Source organism: Sycon ciliatum, chromosome 4 (genome assembly GCF_964019385.1).
Source record: "Sycon ciliatum chromosome 4, ocSycCili1.1, whole genome shotgun sequence".
Lineage (NCBI taxonomy): Eukaryota > Metazoa > Porifera > Calcarea > Leucosolenida > Sycettidae > Sycon > Sycon ciliatum.
The window spans coordinates 507,531-535,299 of record NC_088646.1 but is presented as its reverse complement, the minus strand read 5'-3'; the positions used below and the strand labels follow the sequence as shown (position 1 = coordinate 535,299).

General features: G+C 46.6%; 1 protein-coding gene across 1 annotated transcript; it reads right to left on the bottom strand.

The window, feature by feature from the left end:
- Positions 1 to 78: 78 nt before the first annotated feature.
- Positions 79 to 27,754, bottom strand: LOC135813764 (importin-4-like). Its single transcript, XM_065326768.1, has 36 exons — positions 27,536 to 27,754; positions 27,373 to 27,459; positions 25,428 to 25,507; positions 25,053 to 25,094; positions 24,489 to 24,519; positions 24,040 to 24,144; positions 23,577 to 23,624; positions 22,996 to 23,081; positions 22,211 to 22,253; positions 21,144 to 21,311; positions 20,758 to 20,841; positions 20,129 to 20,269; positions 19,294 to 19,347; positions 18,955 to 19,064; positions 18,638 to 18,672; positions 18,273 to 18,346; positions 17,494 to 17,632; positions 17,192 to 17,259; positions 16,860 to 16,905; positions 15,866 to 15,924; positions 15,078 to 15,138; positions 13,564 to 13,687; positions 13,121 to 13,226; positions 12,080 to 12,162; positions 11,599 to 11,673; positions 11,125 to 11,182; positions 10,783 to 10,894; positions 10,354 to 10,547; positions 10,150 to 10,203; positions 9,633 to 9,758; positions 8,782 to 8,835; positions 7,627 to 7,781; positions 6,657 to 6,792; positions 6,078 to 6,185; positions 2,371 to 2,449; positions 79 to 1,690 (listed from the first exon to the last, which is right to left on the bottom strand). Exons 1-36 carry the CDS (start codon positions 27,602 to 27,604, stop codon positions 1,638 to 1,640), a joined length of 3,147 nt encoding a protein of 1,048 aa, XP_065182840.1. The 5' UTR covers positions 27,605 to 27,754; the 3' UTR covers positions 79 to 1,637.
- Between the last annotated feature and the right edge of the window lie 15 nt (positions 27,755 to 27,769).

Sequence of the window (27,769 nt, the reverse complement as noted above, 5' to 3'; positions counted from 1 at the left end):
TTGATGCATAGTCCAGCTGTATATCACCCATCTTCGTAACATTTGTATTGTGTGTGTGTGTTTTTAAAGGTCTTAAAATGGGTCTTGTATGTGATTATATCTACGAAAAATAACTTTTGAAGAAGAAAAAGCAGAAGCAATAAAATCAGTCAAAGAAAACGTAGATAAAAGCTAGAACCTGTGCCATTTTTCGGGATTTGCACAAGGAAAACAACGTATGCAATAACGTATGCAATCAAATACTAGCGTCCAACCAAAGCACATTACCACACTACTACGCGTAAACATATAGAATGACACCTAAAGTTGTACAGAGGGACAGAGCAAAAGATCAGACGGCGGATAAAGGGCAGAGGAAGATCAGACGGCGGATAACGGGCAGAGCAAGATCAGACGGCGAATAAAGGGCAGAGCAAAAGATCAGACGGCGGATAACGGGCAGAGCAAGATCAGACGGCGGATAAAGGACAGAGCAAGAGAAGAAAGCGGATAAAGGACAGAGCAAGATCAGACGGCAGATAAAGGGCCGAGCAACACCAGAAGCAGACGACGGAGAAAGAAACTAGAATAATTATGTAGCAAGCACAACAGCTATATCGAGACAAACATACAATGGTGATGTGTTACGATGTGTTACGGCCGTAGTGGCAGATATCACTACATGTGCCAGCTGTTAGCGACACCTAAGCAAGAATACCAGTAGTAAGCTAACACACCTAGGCAAGAATACCAGTAGTAAGCTAACACACATGCACATGCACGTACACATGCAAGCACCCTGCAAAATGGCTACTCTGCCGTGCTGGGCACAACTATGTTCATTAGAATATGCTGTTGTCGATTTCTGGCGTCTCAACTGTACTGTAGCACTCAGCTAATAAGTTACACATGGAGTTGTGAAAAAGAAGACAATATGAAGGGAACATAGGGACACTGCGTTGAGACTGGTTGGAGTCGCAGACAGTAGCTATGCGGGGCATAATTGCTTCGGCCAAGATCATGGTCATCCATTTCAGCACTGTGTTGCAGCTCAGGATTAGCAGTCAGTGGCCACTTACTATGTGCTAGCTAAACCACCACCCGACGACGTAATGACACCTAGAACAGCTTTACGGTTCAAACTCCCAGCTGCCGATCAAGTCCAGAAGAAGTCTTCCAGGAGCGTGGCCAACACACACACACACACACACGTGCGCGCGCACACACGCAAACCTACCCACACACTGCACTGCTTTCCTGGTCGGCGCGCTGCTTGGAAAAGCAGCAGCAGCGGCAGCAGTGATGCAGACAGTTAGCAGACAGCTAGTGCATTGCACAGTATCGATACTAGGCAACACGCCTGCCGGCCAGTAGTCGCAGCAGCAGGATGTGGGAAAGTAAGTTGTACATGTACTGTTGTAGCCACTCTGGCACGAATCCAGGAAAGTGGTGGACTGTAGCTGAGATCACCTGGCTAAACTATGCTTTACTTGCCCTGATCTTGATGGCGGCGTTGACTTGATGGCGATGGTGGCGCTGACTGCACTGATTGCAGTGTGTGAAGAAATCAAGTGGGTTGATGACTGAAGCACATTGCACTGTTATGATGAGGTCAAGTGTTGTTGGTGTCACACATGACATGTTACAGAGTTGGAACTCTACTGCAGCTGTTGAAAACTCCTTGTCACTGCTTCCACCAATGGAGGTGTGCCTTCAGAAAACAAAACAAAAAAGGCATGTCAAAGTGTAAATACACCAGTGTACTACAGGGAAGAGAGACGGGGATTCATTGCTACTCTGCACTCCCCCTGTCAAGATCCTTGGATCCACCCCTGATGATGTACACTGTTTGACAGGGGAGCTCGAAACTGAACTCCGAACCATGAGCACTGTTCCCCGCTCTGACCAAGCACAAAATACTGGAACTAGTACAAAACTAGTACAAACATCAGATAACAATGTAGGTATGCAACACATTCTGTGCAATAACTGCACAGCTGCTAGCTAACATCAGACCCTTGTCCCCAAACCTCTTGTTCTAGCAAGAAATTTAAAAACGTTACAACTACTACAGTCAGACCTTGCTTATCCGGTCCTGTTTTATCTGGATCCCTTGCCATCCGGAAAAAAATCATTGGTTCCCGATTTACAGTATACGTCATGCATACATACAGTATGTGTGTTCGATTATCCGGTTCCCTCGCCTATCCGGATATTTTGGTGGAAAACGGATGTGTGCGGTGAGGTCTGACTGGACTACTAAAGGCCGATTCCTACTTCATGTCGCGTACGGAAAACGCGTCGCAAAACCCATTGCGCGACGGTCGCGCGATGGGTTTCCCGTACGTGAGATGAAGTATGAAACAGGCTTAAGACATGCATTCTCCTTACCTTTGTCTAGCTCATACTTTTCTACGTCAGATAGCACAGTTTGGAAGAGTTGTGCAATGGTGACACGGTGCTCAGCAATCTACAACAGCAGCATCAAGTCAACGTCAGCAACACACACGCACACGCACACACACACACACGCCATGCACGTACGCACAGCCAAACATTACACAAAGTGTGATTCTGAAAAATTATTTTCTGAGTCATTGCCACTCAGCGAGCACAAAGAGTCATTGTCTTGCAGTGATGGACCCGCTACAAAAGAAAATGGCTGCCAGCTGAGCAAAGTTAACACTGCACACATGCACAAGATCTACTGCACAAGATCTACTGCACAAGATCTACTGCACAAGATCTACTGCACAAGATCTACTGCACAAGCAGAACATTACAGGTCTACCCTGGTTAGTAGGACATCGGTTACAAGACAAACCTCATTAGTAGACAACAGTCAGTAGACAACGCTCAGGGGCAAGGCAATGAAGAAGCACTACGGATCTGACGGACTGGTTCAAGGGCATCGAGGAGAAGGAACGACACTCCTTCCTGGTGTTTGATATAGTAAACTTCTATCCATCCATCACGAAGGAGCTCCTCCTTGATGCCTTGAACTTCACCCAGACGCACGTGCAAGTGAGCCAGGATGATACAGACACCGCTATGCATGCCCGGAAGTTGCTGCTATGGTCAGGTTTGGTCAAAGCAGGGAAGGGGAGACATGTTCGATGTCACCATGGGTGCATATGACGGTGCGGAGGCTTGTTAGCTAGTCGGACTATACATTCTCGAGAAGCTCACTGCGCACCTCAGCAGACAGTCTGTGGGTCTGTATCGGGACAACGGTCTGGCAGTGCTGAAGGACGCTAGTGGGCCTATGGCGGACAGAACAAGGAAGCAGGTTACTGAAGTCTTCAAAGCATGCGGGCTGAAAATCACGACTGGGTCCAATACGAGCACTGTCAATTATCTGGATATCACCATGTGCTTACGATCGGGAACATTCAAGCCATACAGGAAACCCAATGACGCCCCCCCCCCCCCCCCCCCCCCCTGTATGTGAGCCACAGGTCCTGAAAAAATACCAGCGGGCATCAACAAGCGGTTGTCTTCAATATCCAGCTCCAAGAAGGGGTTTGAGGAAGCGGCGCCGGAGTATGCCAGCACACGTGCCGCTGGCGGACACACAACACATCTAACGTACAGCGATGGCGAAACGCAGCCGCGTAGACGAAAGGGGCGAAAGCGAAACGTGATATGGTTCAACCCTCCATACAGTGCGAACGTGAGAACAAACATCGCCGGACAGTTTCTCGCGCTGATATCGAAACATTTCCCCAATGGATCCAGATTGAGAAAGCTCTTTAACCGCAATACCGTAAAGGTGAGCTATAGCTGCATGCCGAGTATGCTGCATGCCGAGTATGCTGCATGCCGAGTATGGAAACCAGAATAAAAGGACACAACAAGTACTACACCCCGAAAAGTGCAATTGCCGTGTTCCAGCGCTATGCCCACATGATTTACCATGCAATTGCCGTGTTCCAGCGCTATGCCCACATGATTTACCATGCAATTGCCGTGTTCCAGCGCTATGCCCACATGATTTACCATGCAATTGCCGTGTTCCAGCGCTATGCCCACATGATTTACCATGCAATTGCCGTGTTCCAGCGCTATGCCCACATGATTTACCATGCAATTGCCGTGTTCCAGCGCTATGCCCACATGATTTACCATGCAATTGCCGTGTTCCAGCGCTATGCCCACATGATTTACCATGCAATTGCCGTGTTCCAGCGCTATGCCCACATGATTTACCATGCAATTGCCGTGTTCAAGCGCTATGCCCACATGATTTACCATGCAATTGCCGTGTTCCAGCACTATGCCCACATGATTTACCATGCAATTGCCGTGTTCCAGCGCTATGCCCACATGATTTACCATGCAATTGCCGTGTTCCAGCGCTATGCCCACATGATTTACCATGCAATTGCCGTGTTCCAGCGCTATGCCCACATGATTTACCATGCAATTGCCGTGTTCCAGCGCTATGCCCACATGATTTACCATGCAATTGCCGTGTTCCAGCGCTATGCCCACATGATTTACCATGCAATTGCCGTGTTCCAGCGCTATGCCCACATGATTTACCATGCAATTGCCGTGTTCAAGCGCTATGCCCACATGATTTACCATGCAATTGCCGTGTTCCAGCACTATGCCCACATGATTTACCATGCAATTGCCGTGTTCCAGCGCTATGCCCACATGATTTACCATGCAATTGCCGTGTTCCAGCGCTATGCCCACATGATTTACCATGCAATTGCCGTGTTCCAGTGCTATGCCCACATGATTTACCATGCAATTGCCGTGTTCCAGCGCTATGCCCGCTGAATGTGATGATTTACCATGCAATTGCCGTGTTCTAGCGCTATGCCCACTGAGCACCTTAAGAACATACACTGGGATGTCGGCGCCAGAATTCAAGAGCAGACACTCCAACCACATGACCACGCTAAGACACGAGGGCTATGATAGCAGCACTCAGCTGGCTAGGTATGTGTGGGGCCTTAAACGCCAGGATAGACCTTACGAGATTTCCTGGGCTGTCAAGGAGCGTGCTAATGCCTACTCCAACGTCGCAAAGCGCTGCAACCTCTGCATAGCCGAGAAGTACCACATCCTTGCATCAGACCGCAGAATCTCACTCAACAAGCACACGGAGATTGTGTCGAAGTGTCGCCATGCTGCGAAGTTCCTGCTTGGCAAGTACAAAGTTGTGACCTAAATTACTCTTGCTAGGCCCGCTGAATCCATGTATGAAATTCCTCACTCTTGCTTACACATATCGCAGCCCCTGTGACACTACTGCATATAATTGGATCTTGGCTGTTCACCCAGTACTGTATTAGGTGTCTGATGATTGCCTATGATTGCCTATGATTGCCTATGGGCATGTAACTATTAGTTACAACGAATGATACGTGGTGCTCTGTGCCCTGTGTAAGATAGCTCTGTGCCCTGTGTAAGATAGCTCTATTCGAACGAATATTGAGCACTCTACCGAGCTGGAGGACTCTCACTTGTAGACAACGCTCCAAAATCCCGTGATGCCTGACACGCATTCAACAGTCGTATATGCAAGGCCGAATAGTAGGTAATACTCGTTACTATAAGACAAAACAATGAAACCCCACGGTTGTCTACTAACCAGGGTAGGCCTGTAGTCAGCAAACAATTTGGTCAAACTCCAAAGAACGGCAGTGTGTTTGATTGAAATTGTTGTCCACGGATGCTGAAACGTTTTGTAGTCAAATTGTAAACATATTTCTTATCATGCACTCATATCATGCACTCATATCAAGCACTCATGACAAGTACTCATGACAAGTACTCATGACAAGCACTCATGACAAGCACTCATGACAAGCACCCATGACAAGTACTCATGACAAGCACTCATGACTGCTGCACTCATGACTGCTGCACTCATGACTGCTGCACTCATGACTGCTGCACTCATGACTGCTGCACTCATGACAAGTACTCATGACAAGTACTCATGACAAGTACTCATGACTGCTGCACTCATGACAAGTACTCATGACAAGCACTCATGACAAGCACTCATGACTGCTGCACTCATGACAAGCACTCATGACTGCTGCACTAGCACACAAGTGTAACACATGTAGACTTACAGCAGGGTGGTTGGCTTCAATGAGACGACCCAGGCACTCTACATACACATTCTGGTTCTCCTGGAAGTCCAGCTGGATGGGCAGATGGGGCAGGAGCGTGCCTAACACCTGCACAGAAAAGCAGTTGACAACAGGCACAACAGTAGTATGGGAAACATCGATATATAAAAACAAGCAGATAATAGAGACAAACATCAGATAAAACATGGAGATAGTGGGGACAAACATCAGATAAAACATGGAGATAGTGGGGACAAACATCAGATAAAACATGGAGATAATTATGTGGTGAGGACCTACATTCCACAACCATTCATACATATATACTTGAGTAGTAGCACCCAGCAAGGTCTTGCAACAGCCTGCAAAACACCTAGCCGTCACTGTTCACCGTTGCAAGAGCAACACCTTGCTGTATACGGTCTCCACTTACCTCCACTTACAGGACGCAAACTCACACGCACACACGCGCGCGCACACACACACACGCGCGTGCACACACACACACATACACGAGTATAGCACAGGCTCATAGAACATTCCCTCCACACACCGATACAGTGCACTACATGTACGTACCAAACTGCCGGGGAGTATATCCAGACCTGCCATCAGCACACGACATACACAACTGCAGATATTGTCAATTACTCGCTGCTCATCTTTACGCTGTTCCAGAGCTGTGGATAGGATCTGCAGGATACTGGAGAAGTGCCTGTGTACACGTGTATTAGGACAAGTAGTAGTATGGTTGGTCAAGGAACATACACGCTACATCATTATGTGTTATAGTATACACAAAGGCACACAATGAAAACCTTGGGCAAATTCTGTTGTGACTCAGAGTTTCATGGCTGAACCAATCATCAGACAACGTTTGTGTACGCTGCTCTGCCTGAATCAGGTACCTAAGCATACTGCCTTGATGTTATAGTATACTCAGGGAGTCCGTCCATACAGTCAACCTCGCTAATAACGACGGAGGATATAACGACAATTCGCGAATAACGACAGAATTTCCATGCCCAGAGCAAAGTCCCATCTAACTGTAATACATACAATGAGACTTCGGGCACAGGTGGAATCCTGATAATTCGAACCTCAAAATGCCAGGAAAAAACTTCTATCCAGACATTCTAATTATCCAAACATGAACCCACAACAGAATATGTATGTCAAAACGATCTCATGGTCACGCAGAGTGGCGTTTTGGACCTTGCACACAGATTTTCAGGGATACTGAAATGACCGGCACAGCCTGCTCATGCAAACTGAACTGACCAGTGCAGTGTACAGTGAACTTCGAATTACACTTTGCTAACTTCGAATTACCAGCACAAATCCCACACATTTTCTCTAAGTGGAATCCGTGGGACTTCTAATTAACCGGACATGTCCAGTTCGAGGTTTGAATTATCAGAAATTGTTATGTGGAAATCGTATTGATAGAAATCGGTCCTGGAAAAACTTCTAATTAAGCGGTATGTTCTAATTAAGTAATATTTGAATTATCAGGATTCCACCTGTATAAGGAGCAAGGGGAGGATACGTCTTGACCTCAGCACCACCATACTGGCAGAGCAGGCCAATGCCGTAGATAGCATTGTTTGCCACCTCATCATCAGTATCACTGCAACCGTTAACCAGGATTGGCAAAAGAGGCTGAGCAAACACTTGACCATGCTCTGCTAGCTCTTTTAGTACCTATACCAGCAAAACCAACACCAACAACATGAGCAGCAGCAACATCAGCATCACCATCAGAGGCAGGAGCAGAGGCAGGAGCAGCGACAGAAGCAGCACCAGCAGCACAAGAGTATTGAATAGCAGTAGGAAATGTTGAGTAATCATTGCAATGAAAACGTCTTGCTTGCAGTTTGAACACGAAACGCCAGGCTAATAGCAGCACAGGCGGAATGCTCTCCATGTAACTACAGTAGTACATTTAAACGCCACTCATCAATATTATAGGTTTCACATCTACGGTGCCTGATGATCGTGATTTTACGTGAAACTCGGAGTCGCAACACAGCTAAGTCTCTCTCTCTCTCTCTCTCTCTCTCTCTCTCTCTCTCTCTCTCTCTCTCTCTCTCTCTCTCTGTCTGCAGTGTAGTAGGAAGGAGCCACGGGTGTGTGTGATCCCCGGTAGGGCACTGTCCCGGAAAGACGGGGGTGCTGGATTCGAATCCCGCTTGTGGATTCTTCCTTTGCAACACAGGTGAGTACGTCACCATGGTATTCGCTAAAGGTGAGCCAAGCTCAACTTTAGCGATGGGCCAGTTGCGACAGTTTCCTGACTTGCGAGATGGATGCGATTTGGGGATTTCCCGGTTTCGCGGACGTCGCATCGCGCATCGCAAAAATGCTTCTGTGAATCTCGCTTTATTCGGTGAGATGGAAGCCACTACACTCTAGTCTTGTAGCTACTACCTGTGAGTGATGTCTGAGTGATGTCCCAAGTCTCACAGCTGCTCTACAGCTCTGTATACCTGTGAGTGATGTCCCAAGTCTCACAGCTGCTCTACAGCTCTGTATACCTGTGAGTGATGCCCAAGTCTCACAGCTGCTCTACAGCTCTGTATACATGTTCATGCACACAACACGTTTGTAGGCACAGTAGGATGCAGTAGGATGCAGCACGTGTATAGAGTACTCGCACGCAATCACAAGCATGCAACGGTGTCAATGCCACAGCAGAACATACCTCAGCGACAATGCCATATCCAAACGAACGCTCAGCGTCTGTGCAGTCCTTTGCCTGATGGAATACAAGCCAACAATAGCAGCAACAGCAGTCAACAAGGCAGGTAATACAAGAACAACAGCTGAAACTTATCAAGACCAAGGGAGGATGCACCCGTGTGCTGAAAGTGCTGAGATGCTTGATAACTTATCAAGCCAGTCATGATCAAGATTCACAGAGGATTGATTTTCTCCGCCTGATTCCACCAGGCAAACAATGCACAAATGACAAAATGAAGAACAGAACCCAGCAGAAATGCTCATGGCAATGCTGGGAACGGCAGCGTTTCTTGCCCCAATACATCTTGTAATGGTCACTCCTGTGCAATCTGAATACACATACTTTGAAGTAAAGAATCCATTCTAGTCCATGGCCCGAGAAGGCTTCCCGATCCAACTACAGTGCTGCCCAATGAAGTCCGATAAGCGAGTCAATACCACGCCGGGCTATGTGCAGCCCCACACCTGTGAACACTGAGATGTGAACTGGGCGCAGGGCACAAACTGGACTCATGTCATCCGGTTTCATGGAGCAGCACTGTACTGTACATTGTACTTGTCAGCAGCTGCAGATCTGCAGATGAGAATATTAGACTGAAACCACTGGCTACTACTTTTTTCACGGTGGTGAATATCACTGACCAGTACTGCACTGTACCAACGTGGTGGCACTGACCAAACTACATGTACTGGCCACCGTGCTGAACATGGGGATGGGCAAATCATAGCAGAGACAGCAGACATAACACATTCAACACGAGTGTGAACACTATCAATCTGCTGCTGCTGCTGTGTACATGACATTGTACTCACTGTTCTTGCCAGTATGCTGGGCAAGAGTTGGGTGATGTAGGGTATAAACTCTGCTCCACCCTTGGCAGCCGCTAATGGAGGCAGGATCTCACCAGCGGTCTCTACAACCAAGTGATCATACTCCGTCTGTACAAACAACAAACAACAGCACGCAGCAGAAAACAGTTACACAACATTCTAGTATATTGGATACTGTATATAGAACAACACAATCTTCCAAGATATCACACAAAAACAAATGCTACAATCAATCACTACATGTATAGCAAACATCACAGCCAGCCATCTAGGCTCTAAGTTATTGCAAATATAAAATAAAAACCCACCAGCATCACCACCACCACCACCACCAGCAGCAGCAGCAGCGGCGGCTCCACAATGACCACCACCAGCAGCAACTCCACCATGACCACGACCACGACCACTAGCAGCAGCAGCAGGACCAGCAACAGCAGGACCAGCAACAGAAGAAGCAGCAGTAGCAGCACCACCACCACTAGCAACAGCAAGTACTTACTCCTTTCTCTTCTACACCGTCCTCTTCGTCGCAAGAGCTCTGCTGACACACAGCCTGCACACAGCAACACGAAAACACAAGCAAAATAGTAGTTGTTGAAAATACACGTACCAGCAAGCATTTGAAGACAAAGCAACACCATTGTCAGTTTCGCCACAACAAAGTCTTTTCCAGAACCGCCTATACCACGCCCACCACTCTCACCTTCAAATTGAGGAACTCGTCGACAACGCCAATGATAACTGTAAAGTGTTCGTCACTAGGTAGGGCAACACCTTCCAGCTCAACTAGCAACTCCTTGATTGCTTCTAACGCAGCAACAGCTGAGAGGCGGTTATAGGTGTCCTTCGCGAGGTTAGCGGCACGATTCAGAGTTACAGCGACGTAAAGGTTCAGTTCTGCAGAGAAGACGGAATGGGGGAACAGGGCAAAGCTTCACTAAAGAGTAAAGACACCACCACCCAGATAAGAATAACAATGAAGCCGATGACATGCACCATAGAAAAGGCAACCAAAAAGTATGGACTTTTGTTCTCTAATAACTGCACACACACGCACGCACGCACACACACACACAAGTCTAGGACACCAAGAGAGCAGTGATACAACATTATCAGCAGCAGCAGCACTTACGATGGCCACCTTCTGGAACATCACCATTGTCAATATGCTTCTTGTAAGAGGCGCAGAGACGACCCATGCATGAGACAGAGGCACGCTCGACATTGGTCGGTGCGAAAGGATCCTGACACCAAGAGAAACACATCACACACCACACAATACATGGTTTACCAGACAGCGAGATAATACGAAATTACTCAATGCACATAGGGAGAGAGAGACAGAGCGAGAGAGAGATAGAGAGAGCGAGAGAGAGGGAGAGAGAGAGAGAGAGAGAGAGAGAGGGAGAGAGAGAGAGCGAGAGATAGAGAGAGAGAGTGACAGAGAGAGCCATGGCATCCAAGCAACACTTACATCTAATAGCTGTGAGATGAGAGTAAATGAGTCATCAAAGTACATTGCAAATGATGAGCTGAAAAGGAAGAATATGAATAGTACAAGAAAAGAAACACAATGCACGTCAGCTCTGAGCTGCATGGCAGGCCGGTCAGCCCAACTTCGGTCTCCAAACCTTTTCTGACCAGCAACGCCCACAGAACGATCCGCCAAATAGCCTGACACGTGTTCTCCATTTCCAAGTATATAGACCACCACCACACACGCACACCCACCCACCCACCCACACAACACAGTTGACTGAGTGTAATGAAATTAGCAACTTTCTTGCTTCGTGTGAAAATACTCAAAACGTCCAAGCACACAAAGACACATTCAGTCAGTTCAGTCAGTACAAAGTGACAAAGGCTCAAAGGGAGCATGGCTCCACCGTACACCAACACCCAGGCAGCACCTCTGCCAGTGGCCCTGGCGTATCAAGTCCAAACTTACACCAGGCTTTCCGAGATTTGTGCCAGAGAGTTTGCACCATCTTCCTTCAGTAGGTACAATGGACTGTTCACTCCTCTACAGGGTAGCACAACATGAGGTCACAAGAAGGAGCAGCACAACATGAGGTCAGAACACAGAGCAGCACAACATGAGGTCACAAGAAGGAGCAGCACAACATGAGGTCAGAACACAGAGCAGCACAACATCAGGTCACACCAAGGAGCAGCACACCATCAGATTACAAGGAGCAGCACAACTTGAGGTCACAAGAAGGAGCAGCACAACATCAGGTCAGAACACAGAGAAAGGTGAGAGCAAGGACAGGCAACAAGAAAACCGCAGAATACAAAATGAGAGTGCACACAAAAAAGAAAGAAAAAAGAAAGAGGGGAGGATCATCATCATCAAGAGCAGCAGCAGCTGGACATTGAAGATACAGGCACGGAGACAGATCCAAACGGATTGCAACTAGAAAGCTTACTCAATTCCGTCGCTGTCGTCTTCCTCTCCTCCGTTGCTTGCGCCGTTTAGTCCAGAGAATGCGAATGAGTCATCAGCAGTTTCCTGCAATACAAGTATAGCCAGGTGGACAGAGAGGAAGACGAATGAATACCACGGTGACCACTGCATACTTAGAAACACTCATTACGACCAAGAGTATGTACACTCGGACGTCTCTTATCTGGGCACCTTGGGACCGGGCACTGCCCGTATCTGAGATTTGCACATACCTCAGGATAACTCATCCACCATGTATCATAGAAGAAGAAGAAGTTCATTTGGCACGCATTGCACATGTTCAGGTTACAGAAAGAATCCATTGATAAAATGTGTGGATTTCACAGGTTGGCAGTGACAAATAAGCACTTGTACATACGAAAAAAGTTCAAACCCCCCAGATTCAAAGCATTTTTGCCATAGGAACTCAAGCTGAAGGTGCCCGACAGAGAGACGTGCCCGTAGCTGAGACGCCCGGATAAGAGGCGTTTGAGTGTATGTAGCTTCTGACTTTTGTGCTCAGGTTCAGCAATCATGGCACAATCTCTGGATTGCATCATAGTTGGTGTAGATAAATGCGGCAGAAAGTGTGCATGTTGCATACAACTGAGCTGTAGTTGTGCAGCTGAAGAGACCAGCTTGAATCATGCTTGTACGTGCTACATCACTACAATGCAATCCAAGAATTTTGCCATGACAGCAATTCCAGTTACAAGCTCGATTCCGTGTACACTTGCTGATGCCAGTAGCAGACTAGTAGTAGTACTTGCTAATGCCAGTACATTGTAGTACATGCAACATATAAATGCAAACGTACATCACAGCCACAACAAACTATACATAATTACAGCTAGATCCCAGCCCCTATGCACAGCATGCGCACGGCACAATCGGGACGAGCACATAAACTGATGCTACAGTTCCTGAAACCGGGCCAGCCAGCCATGTAGACGAGGATGCATGAAATCAGAACACTTGCAAATGACAGCCAGCCATGCAGACTCGGCAAAGCGTAGGCATGTACCTCTTCGGATTCCTTGAGCGCTGCCCACATGAGTGGGATGATAGTGGGAAGGAATGGCATGAAGACATCAGGACACGCCACACAGGTGGCCGACAAGAGACCAAACCTACAGTGGATAGTGGTAGAAACACAAAGTCAAACACAAACAGAAGAGCTTTCTTTAATGCATTCACACTCAAGAAAAACAAGCTTCAGGCTCCTCACAAGCAATTTCCACGATACTTTTGGATGCCATACGAATGCAGCCATGTATGTACGTGTGTGTGTGTGTGTGTGTGTGTGTGTGTGTGTGTGTGTGTGTGTGTGTGTGTGTGTGTGTGTATGTGTCCCACGTGACCAGTTTTGGCAGTGAGCAACAAGTATGTATGTATGTATGTATGTATGTATGTATGTATGTGTGTGCGTGTGTGTGCATATGTATCATCACAGTGGACTTGACATACACTACGCTGCGCAGGTCTGGATCATTGGTAACGGAGATGAGCTGCAAGCCGAGGTTGATGCAGTCCAGGGCCAGAGGCTGGAATACAGCTTTGTCAACGTTGCGGGCAAGCACACCCAGAGTGTCTACAATATACACATAGGCAAGTCACACACGCACACGAGAGCGCGCGCGCACACACACACACGCACACGACATTAGAGTCATTGCTTGGAACAGCGCAAGAGTTGAGGTCCCAGTAAAGTAAAGTAAAGTTCACACGTCTGCGTTACAACCGGCTATACAATTGTATTGAGAAACACAACCAGCTTAGGAAGTTTCGCTTGTGCCAGGCCACCACCATGCCTATGATACCAGGGTGGCAGATGCAGCGCCTAACAGCGAGGGTGAGGTGGTAACTCACAATCAATGCCCGACAAGAGGGCGAGCCTCTTTAGCTGCATCCATGTTACCCTCACTCCGAGTAGTGAGTACCCAGTTGACCGTGGGTGTGGGCGCAGTTCACTGCATGTAATGGGGTATTCACATGACAGGCAAATCCACGTGCACCGGAAAGTTGCTATGGTATTTTACCTGTGAACGAGAAAAGTGGCTGAAAAGTGCAAGCGAGCTGGGGGTCCACTTTCACGATAATCGTGGCGTGCACGAGTACATTTATACCAAAAAGCGCGAAACAAGACTTGATTTTTTATGCGGCTCTTTAGAACATGATAATTATTGTATGCGTGTTTTGAAAATTTGAAATACCCATGGCTACTGGTCGGTGAAGCATTCAAAAATGCAAACGTGCCTGTCGTCAAGTGCAGCTGTGTGAATCCACACAGTCACTTTTCTCGTATGTCACTCCCTGTAAAACGTGCAAGTACCTGTCGTGTGAATTGCCTATAAGGTGGTTCATGCATGCATCACCGCATTTGTTAGCACAGTTACGTCAGTAGTGACAATACACAGTCCCTGCTCCCAGCGCGGGTCTCGGACTTGGGACCGTGTGATCGCGGGCAAGCCCACAACCACTCAGCCAAAGCGCTGGTCGTTGATAGGGGTGAAAAAATTATACCGAATATTCGAATACTCGTTTGGATTTTTCGAATATAATTGTACTCGGAATAAATCAGTATTCGCTCATACATGGTACATACATTTACCACAGAAGTCTGCAGTTTCAGAGCAGCAGTCAGCAGATATTGATGTGCAGACTGTGTGGTGAACATTTTTTCATGAGTAGAGAGAGCCCAAATGACCCACCAACCAATACACCCGAGAAAAGAACTGCCAATCGGTTCAATCAGGGTTGTATCGTGTGATTTTTGAGGCGGTTGGTGTGCGATTTTTAGGATATCAAGAATACTCGAATACTCGAATATTCGATCGGAGAAAATCAGAGTACTCGAACTCGGGATCTCAGTGCCAACTTTCACCCCTAGTCGTTGAGGTCCCAGTACATCTCTTATTGGCGATGGTGCCATCGTGAGAATATAGAATTCAAAAACAACGGCTTGTTGTACAAGTACTTACCAATGCAAGTCAAGAGCATAACTGATGGACTCTCATTAGGGGCTGGAGCAACAAGGTGAGGCTGCAGAAAGCAAGGCACAGGAGAACAAATACCATACAGAAAGGCAGGAGTGAGATGAGAATGCCATAAGCAGGTCAGGAACAGTGATGGCCACACTCACAAGACAAGGTAAAATGGTCGTCAATGCATGAAGCAGACATGGCTGGGAATCACCCTCATCTCTGGGGTTGCTCTCCAGATTAGCAATGCGTGCACATGCTACGAGATTGAGTTAAGTAAATTCGAAAAAAAAGAAAAAAAATTCGACTGGTTCGCGTACCGGACAGGTCAAGAACAAGGAGTCGTACAACTCCCTGGTCAAGAACCACCTTTCCGCTTCCGTGGGACGCCACCATCCCATGATCAGGCGTCAGATGCGGCTCCTAAACGGTGGGGGAGGATAGATCAGATCCACCAACCATAGGCCAAAGGCCTAAATCCCATTTGCCACATCCATGTTTTACTCATGCCGGGCCACGAGTTCCCAAGTAACTGTGGGTCGCAGCACGGTTGGAAAAAATCCTTTCCCTTCCAAGCAGGACTTGAACCTGGTATCTCTCGTTTCTCAAACATGGTCTTAGACCAACTTAGACCAACCCACTGTGCCTGCCTAGTTAAGTAAATACATAAATAAATAAATTCTACCAAACCTTCCCCTGGCTCGACAATGCATGACACAGACATTCTCCTAAACCCTCCCCTGGCTCGACAATGCATGGCGCAGAAATGCACAATATGGCGTGCGTACCTTGATTGCCATCATCATCTGCTCAAAGTAGGGTGAGATGCCACCTTTCACCGCCGTGGCTGCAAACAAACAAAAGCAAAGCCCAAATTATTATTTTCACTTACAAGTAGTAAGAATCGAAATGGCCCACATTTAGCCAGACCAAATGATGCTAACACATCTATCAACAGTATCCAACCAGTGTACCGGTATGTGTGAAGCAATTCCACCTCCATCACATGCCGCGCTAGCTGCTGCTTACCCTTTGAGTACAGTGTATGTGTATGTGTATGTGTGTGTGTGTGTGTAAGGTTAGTGGCGGTCAATTCAACAGCCTTGCAAGCTGTTGAATGGTATAATCCCAGCACAAAGTTGCTATGTCTATGTAACATCATTTGTTCGCTATCGGGCATGTGTAAATGTGTAAATGTGTAAATGTGTAAATGTGTGTGTGTGTGTGTGTGTGTGTGTGTGTGTGTGTGTGTGTGTGTGAAATAGTGGCGGTCAATTCATCAGCCTTGCAAGCTGTTGAATGGTGTAATCCCAGCACAAGTTGCTATGTCTAACATAGCTGTTCGCTATCATCGCTCCCGCGATGGGCATGTCTGAGGTCTGAGGAGTGTGTGTGTGTGTGTGAGGGTGAGATCAGCTGGCTGGATAGTTTCCCTGACTACATCAATCCACCGGGGACGACCAAGGGGTGCTTGATTGTGCTCGTATCAATGGCCTGGCTATTCCAATCATCAACGGCAGCATGTGGTATTAATCGAGACCTGATTTGTTTCTTCGTGCATGCCTTGATTAGAGATGTTCAGATAGCAAACCTTCAGTACTCAGCAAATCTTTCCCTGGCACCACTGGCACATCACAGCATTGAGCTTACTACTACTAGCCACAACGTCCATAATTCACAGTATGCAGCAGCAGCAACAGCAGCAGCGGTGGCGGCAGCATGCAGTGTCACCCAGGAACAAGTGAAAATACTCAATCGGCAAAATAGCGAACTATGGCTTACCCACAGCACCAAGAGACTGGATGGTCAGTTCACGCACATCCGTATTCTGAGAACAACAGCAGCAACAGCAGCAGCAGCAGCAGCAGCAGCAGCAAGAGTACAAAGGAACGGAATACATTTCCATCAGCTTCATAGCCGTTGGTATTGGGTAATCATTCAATTCATACATTGAGGGCAGACTGAGTGCACACAACCAAAAAGCTAAAACTAGATCGATCAAGAGAGGCAGAGAGAGAGAGAAAGAGAGAGGGAAAGAGAGAAAGAGAGAGGGAAAGAGAGAGAGAGAGAGAGAGAGAGAGAGAGATTTGATAAATCCATGCCGGTGTCCCTACCTCGGTCTTGGAGAGAACAGTCATCAAGATCTCCATCACCTTCTGCAAGAATGACGAAACATCCTCTTCTGCAAGCACAACGGAAGCAAAAGATCGACCAAAACTTTACGACCTTGACTACTTCCAACTTCCAGCTGATGACAGCGGCAGTGTAACAGTGTGGTGGTGGTCGTGAGCAAACCGGATACAGCTCAACACAGCGTAACCTAGCACAGCTAACACACACCGCACACAGCAACACACAACAGCACACAACACACCGTTGGCGTGCAGCGGCTACTGACATAATCATGGCTGCTTACCAGTGTTCTCAATCACCATTTCGAAAGCACGGAAGACATGCTTGGTCTTGACCTTGTCAAACTCCGGCTCCTCCAGCACACTGACAAGCATCATCAGAACCCTGGTGAGAATCTCTGAGGTGTGTTGTGAGATATCCGGCTAAGTCAAACAAACACAACCAGAACAGATAGCAGAGCACACAACAGATGTTAGTGAGAGCACGATACATGCTACTACACTGAACATGAACAGCTGTGGCTGCACTCACAGCTCATCCATGATGCCGCCTGCCATCACTACACTTCTCACTTCCCCTGTATACGGATACATGGGAGTAAACGTCAGCAGCACCAAATCTGCTTTTCATCCACCTTGAGGAGAGTCCAGCTCTCGGTTCCGTACACTACCCGGACCCAAACACTGTAAAACATGGTACTAAAACGAAGTGGATGTTAATTTTTAAATTAATCATTAAATCATTAAAATGATTTTCCAAAATCTGCAAGCTAAGGACCTTGGAGGTTGCAGGCATATCAACACAGAGGATATAGCAGTCACTATGACGTTAACGAAAGTTATTTCATCGAAGAAACTTCACGTGTTAAACTATTGGATTTACTTCCTCGTGACAAGTTCATGCCTTACAGTACTTGAAGCTGCGCATGCACGTCTGCAGTCTGTTCTCCGTTGACGGCAAGGCGTGCTGAAACAGCACTATCCGTGTCATCATCATCAGCAGGGCCAGCAGCAGGGTCAGCAGCAGCACAGCAGTGTAGGCGGCACACTACGAGATACTCACCTGGAAATGCACAGCAAACTCTGACATGGCACTCAGCGAAGCCAGGAACACGGTTCTACTGGAGTCGTTGAAACCTACATAGAAAACAGAATGTGAGACACACAAAGTGAGCACAGTGACATTAAGCGCAGACCCCGTCCAGCACCAAACAGATGCACACACAACTGTACAGCAATAGAAATTGAAGAAGTCTTATGAGGAAACCCCAGTCGGCAATCACCACTAATCGACACATTGGTAATATTCCACCCAAGCCAGGAGCCGTATCCCCCCAGCTGTCCCCCTACCACCACACACACACACACACACACACACACACACACACACACACACACACACACACACAACTGTCCTTATCAACTAACCTGCGTTCACTAGCTGCAGAATGGGCGCAAGGTGGCTGAAGATATGTTGCAGAAAAGATTGATACACACACAGACACACGCACATACACACAGATATGCACGTACATACACACAGATATGCAAGCACACACACACACACACACGCACCACGGATAAGCATACAAGGGGGAACAGAACAGAAAGGCCACCTTCCAAACATTGCCAAAGTAGCACCACCAATGCGCACAATAACATGTACTTCTACAAAAACATGCTGTGTATACAAACTCCAAACTATTAAGCTGGAGAATATTTTCCAGTTCAACAGTGATACTCACTTGAGCTTTAGATGTACACTGCAGCCATCAGCAACAACCGTCAGAGCAACTAAGCATGCACGCCGTACATTCTCATCAGTACTGGCATGGTTTGCACGCACAATGACCATCTAAACAGCACGCACGCATAAACACACATGTGCACACAATCCAACAATTTGCCCGTAGACATGGTATTGCATGCACTGGCCGCCCATACATAGTACAAGTAGTAAAACAAGATGCACACGTGTGACCTCCGGAACACATCAATGCATATGACCAACACCCACACCCACACCCACACCCACACACACACACAATACAAGTAACATCATCGTGCCTGTGCAGCATACTTACAAGTGGATCAATGATCATGGAATGCGTGAACTCGATAGCCAAATTGCCCATAACCTGTGTAACAGGCAAGTGAACACAATATACACAGAGAGTAGAGAGAGTTAGATTTACAGTACATTGAAGGAATCAAGAGTCAGCACAACAATGTCAAAACATCTGGAGGGAAAGCAGAGAAAACACGAGTACGGCTCTTGCAAAAGACCAGTTCAGAGCAGACTGTAGGGAATCGCTGCAACAAACGTCCCATCAAAGACATAATAAAGACCACCGGTATACCATGTACACTATACAGTCATGTGCAGTCGTGGCTGGCCAAAGAAATCAGATCCCCGAGTCAACAGTATCGCCACGTTGCCATTTCAATTACAGTTGAACATCGATTATCCGACCACCTCTGGGCAGACAACTGTCAGGCGGTGTTCAGATAAGGCAAATGGTCTGGATAAGAAAAAACTGTCACTCACACACTTTCAGTGGTTATTACTAGCCGCACGACCTTTTTACTTTTTACTTTTCAAAATTTTCGTATTTTTTGAATGGCTCACTACATGCACAGTGCGTACTCTACGGAACGTGCGCCCAAAAAAACTGTTACGGATAATCGAATGGTCGGATAGTCGATGCGCGGATAATCGATGTTCAACTGTACATCATGAACGCTCCAAAAACTGATCTGCGGGCCGCAGTGTATGAGCGTTGTCGCTGCTCTCGGCACGCGAGTCGGATTTCTTTGGCCACAACTGTAGCAAGCAGCATGGACGGGCAAGACCAGCAAGACCTGGAAAACTGGCACACACACCACGCCATATCTATCGGTTGTTGGCTAACATCATACCTGACTGGCAACAGCTTGTGGTGTGAATCCCAGCAGGAGATCAGAGTCATCATCGTCTTCATCAGCATCCTCCATCGGCGATGCCATTACGGCAAACAGGGTCTGTATCACCTGCAAGAACTTGTCACCCTTCAGAAATTTCTGCACAGGAGCAACACAACACCAGATCAAAGTGCACAGTCGAAGAGAAGAAGGTAGCCATTAGTACACCATAATGACAGTCATACACAATTACCTATACCGGCAGCCAGTATTTTCATGGCAAAGGAAATAAGTTGCCTACTGTTGGCTCAAACTACACCATACAGCACATCCACGGAACTACTGTGACACATGATGAGCAGCACAGCGGGTGATTATGGCTAGTACACAGCCAATGAGTGTGTCACCATTCCTCAATACAGACAAAATTACGGTGAGCGTTGCACCTGCTAGTAGAGTAACCCCTTGGGTATCGACGGAAATAGTTGCAGACATAGCAACTCCATTGCAAATCAACTCAATTTCCTTCGCCAGAGAAGGCAATAACACAATATGATTGAAGCTACGGAGAGACAACCACACAAGAGCCTCACCACTAGACTACCGGTATGAGAGAACTCTCCACATTGCACTGTGTTACCACTCACCCCCTTCTTTGTCAGAATCAGGTCCAAGAGCAATGCCAATGCCTTGCAGCGAGGGGCCTTGTCACGGGCCTGGTCGGCTCCGACCTGAGCAGACAAAATCACACAAACACACACACACACAGCAACGGTCACGGACACAATTGAATCCAAACCAAACACTTCACATTGCAGCTGTGGTGTACAAAACTAAGAAGCCATGCCAACAATGCACAACACTGCATACTGTGCTAGAGGCTGTAAATCAACATTCACAATAGCCTATAGGATAGATAGCGTGCACCTGAGGACTTGTATGGATAACCCCTTCTAAGACGGGGGCTGCTGCTCGCCTCAACACAACCAGTGCTTGTCAACAGCAGGCTAGAGTCTTAGCAGTGTAGACTTACCCTGAGGATGAACTCCAAGAGCAACTTCAGATTTCCACCAATAGTGTTGCCTTCAGAGCCAATGAGCTCTGTGATAACTTCCATGGCTTCAAGAGATTTGTCCTCGTCTACAGCCAGCAGGCGATCAAGGGCCCCCAGGCAAAGAGGAGTCACTTCACGGAAATAAGCCTGTCAGAGAGCCAAGAGCAAAAGAAGGGAAACAATGGTGGCATGCACTCCAGCAGGGTGAGGAGGGTCAAGATCGTCCAGGAGCAGCAGCAGCAGTGCTGTGAAAGGAGGAATATTTCTGAAAGTTTTCAACAAGTACCCTTTCATGCCTTCTCATCAGGCGGAAAAGCAAAAAGAAAAGGAACAAGACCAATGAATTAAGTACAGCAGAGAGGTGGCAGAACAGCGCAAGGAAGAACAGCTAAAATAACAACGGCAAAATGTGTGACCCCATACACATAGAAAGAATGACAAAAGGTGCAAATGTGAAGAAATCTAACAGGCGTGAAACGTCGCGCGACAACAAAGAACAATGGACAAAAACTAACGAGTTGTTGACGATCTACAGTTGCGCTCACTGAAATCCGACCCAGTGTGCAAAACTGGCGCCCTCAACTTGCACGGCCCTTGACGCCCTGGCAGTAGAATGAATACAGCTGGACGTACACATGTACACCCACAATGATGTAATCGGAACTGGTCCAGGGCGCCAGCTTTGCACTTTGGGTCGGATTTCAGTGAGCGCAACTGTACTTCGAAGTACCTAACAACCTATTGATTTTGTAGTAAGGGTGAATTTAATTTGCTTCTGTTTGCATAGGTTTCTTTGCGTGAATACAAACAGCTTCTAGACATCCAATAATTTAGCACTGTGTACATGTGCCAAAAATCACAAAATGCTGCCTTTTTCCTGACTAAATCGGCGGGGCCTTCTTCGACAACAACTCATGGGGAGGGGTGTGACTGTCACCATGGTGACTGTGTCATGTTACCAGCCGCCATAGTGACTGGAAGGCAGCATGGCGCAGTCAGACTGCATCAGCTGCCTAGTCCGATGCAAGTCCTTGTGTGTCACATACCTCATGCATGTGTGCTACATACGGAGCAAGTCCAGCCAAGCACCTGTAAACAGTAAGACACACACACACACACACACACACACACACACACACACACACACACACACACACACACACACACCACACACGCACACACACACACACACACAGCCACGCACAAAGACACAGGGATCGAATCAGACCTCAACAAAGAAGTATATAATATATTATGCCGTTGAACATAGGTTTTATTGAGTACAATGTGCGTAGGGGACTGTGTCAAGATCACACAGCCATGCTGCAGTAACAACAGGTCCATACTATCAATCACGCAGTCATAGCATCATCCTACACATGCACGGTTGGATCTGTGAGTGTTAACATGAGTCCTGTCTCAAATAAATAGTCACACAGAATTGCCGGTGTGAGCCCAGTAGGAAGACTTTGCTAATCTAAGTATGCACATGCACATTTACCTCAGTGACCGCACCATTAAGGTACTGTAAAAGCCATTATTCTAACGAGGCGCATATATAACGATTTCCCAAAAGTGACTAGTTTACGTGTACCAAAGGTAACGATTTTCACTCATCCTCAACGCACAGTAGGACAGTATATGTATCGATTTCTGTACAACGATTTCTATTTTAACGACAGATTTCTCCTCGTTAACTCGTTAGAGTTAACACTTCGTTATATGTGTGGCTTTTACAGTACTACATGTACTGAAATAATAAGAGGGAGTACAGAAGGAGCGGTCCACAAAGAGACAAATCGACTTGAACACACATGGAACAGGGACTAACTTGAGTGCGTAGTAAAGCAAATTGACCGACTCGGACTTCAAGCATGTAACGAAGAGCGGAGAAAACGTGTTGAATTGGTCACACAACTGCAGCGAAAGACCGAAAACAAGAACAGGAATATTAAAACACAGCAGGGTAGCAAACAAAGGCGAAGTTGACAAGAGGATAATATTAGTGGCAAGACCCGGACCTCCTACCCACCTCATCTCAGCCCTATCAAGAGTCCATAACCCCAAGAGTGTGCAACTCTGTACATGGGGATCCGCGCGGCGGAATTCCAACATTACGTCAAAAATGACGTACACGTTCGTTGCGCGTGTACTAATCCCTGGTTTCAAGCACCGCGGAATGCGGAGTTTTGTACAGCTGTGCCTCAGCGGCATGACGTAATGTTGGAATTCAGACGCGCAGTGGGCCTACAGCAGCCAGACCCCAGTTGCACACTCTTGGGGTTATGGACTCTTGGCCCTATGCTATGCCTGGGGCATGCACTGATGAACATGAGGAATTCCACGCATACATGCTGAACTAGCAGAAAAAGAGACACACACACGCACACACACATGTACGTAACAACTTACCTTATCACCAGCATTTTGAGAAAGCGTGCACAGGAGCATCAGGCCCAGCTGCAGCAGACACGTGTAAGAATTCAGAGTTCAGACTGTCAGCACAGAGCAGCAATCTCCAAGAGAAAACTCACCATACAGAAATACACATCATTGGCATCAAACGAAAGTAAACTAGTGAATGGGAGACATACTAAGTCACTCCACAATAGAGCAACACTAACAGCAGCAGCAGAGCTAACGACAAAAGCAACAATGACAGCAGCAGCAGAACAGCAGCGGCAATGATAGCATCAACAGCAGCGACAATGACAACAGCAGCAGCAGCAGCAACAGAAGCCGTAGCATCAACAGCAGTGACAATAACAGAAGCAGCAGCATCACCATGACCACCACCACCAACATGAGCAGCACCTTCATCAGAAAAGCAATGACAATCACAGTTTTACACAGCTTCATTACATATTTGTCTAACCTCTTGCTGAGCAAGATCTGGGCTTTGAAACGAGTTTCTCAGAAACTCCCAAAGACCTGGCCAGCCAGCCTCGTCCACCAATTCCAGATCTGCAATTTCACCGATCTGCAACAAACACACAACGCATGTACCAGCCCATATTAGGATAAGATAAAGCATCTTCTTGCCAGTAGCATGATCAAGTATTTGAAAATGTAGTATAGAAGTATTTCAGAGAAAAGAACTTACTGCCATGATTCACTACAGGTAAAATTCTACACAAGACAAAATGTCACTTAAGTATTGGCAATTAAAATAACCATAGGGAATGAAGACCTGGCAAGTGGCCGCAGAGACAATATGCGTGCCCCCCCCCACCCACCCACCCAACCACACATACACACACAATTGAAATGTTCAAATTCATGACAAGTCGGGAACCCGCTTCAGACAATCATACTCCACCTTACCAAGTCTGCAATGTTGAACGACACAGAGTGGCTGCGGGGAAAAAAAAGCCCAGACGCAAACATGCGCACGCATCCATAATGATACATATGCACGAGCGTGCAAGACAATGGGAAACAATCAGACACAAGAAGTACAGAAATGTCAAACCATTCCATCATCCAACCTGGACAGACCCCATCAAAGCACCAACATACGTGACCTAACAAGGGGCATACAACGTCCACTCCCACTACCGAAGGCCACACAGCTTCTAATCTGCACACGAGGCAATCAAAACAGGTTTGGGGCGCAGAAATTGCTCATCAGTCAGGCAGGACTTCACTACCCACACCTGTACTGATACCATCATGTATACACAGAGAAAGAAAAAGGACCAAGGAACGACAAGTTACGCTATGTCCACTAACACCACCAGTTACTAAACAATCAGCTCATGCGATAGTAACTGGTGGTGTTAGTGGACATTATAGCGTAACTTGTAGTTCCTTGGTCCTTTTTCTTTCTAAAAAGTAATCCTTGGCTCTCCATCCGAGTCCATTTATACACAGAGACTTCAAACTCACATGGTCTCTTTTGATAGTTGTTGAAGAAGAGCCAACTTGACCCTGTAGGCGAAACACAAGAAGGCAAGGACAAAGTAGATTGAATACACGTGAGCATACCACACAAACAAAGCGTTTCACAACAGAGAATAAACACAAGTAAAATAGAAAACATAACATAACACAAGCATTGCCTAAACACATCACAAAGCAGAACATGACATGGCACAAAAGAAACAAAATTACCGGTACGTGTCCTTACAACACACAAAACATTAAAAGGTTTTCAATTGGGTACAACACGCCTGGGACATCCACTAACTATACGTGAAAAAATCATAATACGGACAAGAACGGAAAACACACAGAATGATCATGTCTACAGACTCTACACACCGCATTTTCATATCCGCCTGAACATCCTCCCAATGCTTGCCTAGCAAGCGGCGGAGCAGCACACTAGCCAGTTGACGGATCTGCACAAAAAGCAGCATAAAAAAGAGCAGTAAAATAAGGCTCAGCCAAACAGATCCAACGCTCAGATAACGGACGTGGTGAAGCTTGCACAATCATTGGCAGTAGACACTAGAAAAGCATGCATATTGCTTGCTCCGGGTCAGAGGTGGCAAACTTTGCAACAGTGCCATGCATAGCACTACAATTCAAGGTACTGTTCATGCATTCTCATATTCGGAGCATAGTGGGCACCTGCGATTTGGGACCTGAAATAGCATGTCTAAAGTGCGCACTATACTCCTGCAAATACTGTAGTGACGCGTATAAAAGCATGATCTGTATAATAACACAGAAGCATGGTTTGAAGAGAAGCCGCTCCCTGTAAACTGTACACGTGCGAGTACATGCGTGGCAGTATGCACTGCACAGTGCAGACTGATGATGTTGCCGTAGAAGCATGTTTCGAATAGAAGCATAACTTGAATAGAAGCATGGTCTTGCGTAGTTGTTCTTACTGCGATACGTTCTAACAATATTTAGATGCCTTTTGTCGGCTCTTCTGCCTGGATTTCGTTGACAGATGCGTTAAGCCCATGGATCCTTCCATGAGTGACATGCGAACTGTAACTATTATTATTATTATTATTATTATTGAACCCCGGCTTATACGGCCGTATAAAGCACCTGATTTTATACGCGGCATTACGGTATGGCAGTTGCAAATCAAGGCAATGGTGGTCTGGTGGCTACCTTGCAATATGCATGTATGCACTGAGAGTGTGTGCGATAGGGTTCCCTCATTGCCGAAACCGGCCGGACTGCTGGTTTGGGACATTGCATGGAGAGAGGGGGGGGGGGGGGGGCTTAGGCCTCGTTTACACGACAACGATTGAAAAACGTTTTTGTCAAAAACGTTTTCAAAAGAATACGCTTCCACAGATTTTGATAAGAGCGTTTATACGACAACGCTGAAAAACGTTTCAAAAACGTTTCAAACGAAAAACGGCCTCAAAGTGTTTTTCAATCGTTTTCGTTCCGTTTCGTTCTCGTGTAAACGGCAAAAACGTTTTACTAGTACGAGCCTTGTACTCAAAACATGCCGCCGCCAGCCTGCGCCAGGCCAACTTTTTGCACGTGACCATTGCGCGCCGAAAAAAGTGTTGCAGTGTACACGATTATCGTTTTCGTGTAAACAGCAAAAACGTTTCGAAAACGATTGAAAAACGTTTTTCAATCGTTGTCGTGTAAATGAGGCCTTATACACAGGTGGGGCTAATCGGAATGTACTTTCTTCAGGCTTGATCTTGATGTGGATGTGAGAAATTCAAAAGGCTCATATGTGTAATGCGTTGCTCCTTGAACAGCAATATCCTTGCCTGTACAATGCTTCAACCCAAATATCGTGTTAGGCTTTAGGCCAAGTAAAAAAAAAAGCTAGATGATCGTCCCCGTCCGCCCCAGTTTTTGTCAGCGCCCCAAGAAATATTTTATTTTTTAAATCGTGAGTTTTTGCCGAAATCGTTGGTTTTTTACCGATCGCGGATGCAGGAAACATGTGCACGCTTTGTTTAATACTTTCTTTACTATATGGACCACATACTACTAGTATATCACAACGTCAGTATCGATCTGCTGAAGAAAGAAAAAGAAAAAAAGAAAAAAAAAGAAAAAAAGAGAAAAAAAACCTTGATGTTGTTGTGTACACTGTGTGCATGAGAGGGTAAAAAGTAAAAAAATAAAAATAAAATCCTCCCGCCCTCCCCGATTTTTCCAAAAAAAAGGACGATCATCTAGTAATTTTTTTTACTCGGCCTTAGGACAGGTACATGTACATGTACTAGTGGTAGCAGGTTGTTCTTGTAGTAGCTGTGAGATATTTACTAACCTGAGGAGCCTGGGACTGCGCTAATATCTCTACAAGTGCGCTGACAATACCAGGGTCCTTGAAAGGCTCCTTCAGCTGCTCCTCGGCCTGTGGAAACAGCGTAAATCGACACATGAACATGACTGAAGTTTCCCGATACTTACACTAAACCTTGTAGTCGTACCTGACGAATCACAGCACTATCGGGGGCCAGCAGACCCGAAAGGACGGTCTCCAAATCCTGGAGAGACATTCTTTTCTCTACTCTTCAAAATGACCCGATGTCAAATAATTTTATCAACAACGGGGAAAGCAATGCTTTCTATCTAGCCTTCTAGGCGACTGTTCACAGAAAGTCTGAAAGAAAGCGAAATTCTGTTCAGTTTCCATTCACTGATATGTTTCAGGATGATCTGAA

Coding starts and splice junctions, on each gene's coding strand:
- LOC135813764 (XM_065326768.1), bottom strand. CDS start 27,604: ATGTCTCTCCAGGATTTGGAGACCGTCCTTTCGGGTCTGCTGGCCCCC. Junction 18,347..18,637: donor TCTGCAGCTAGTGAACGCAG/GTTAGTTGATAA, acceptor TTTTCTATGTAG/GTTTCAACGACTCCAGTAGA. Junction 2,450..6,077: donor TTGAAGCCAACCACCCTGCT/GTAAGTCTACAT, acceptor CTGCTGTTGTAG/ATTGCTGAGCACCGTGTCAC.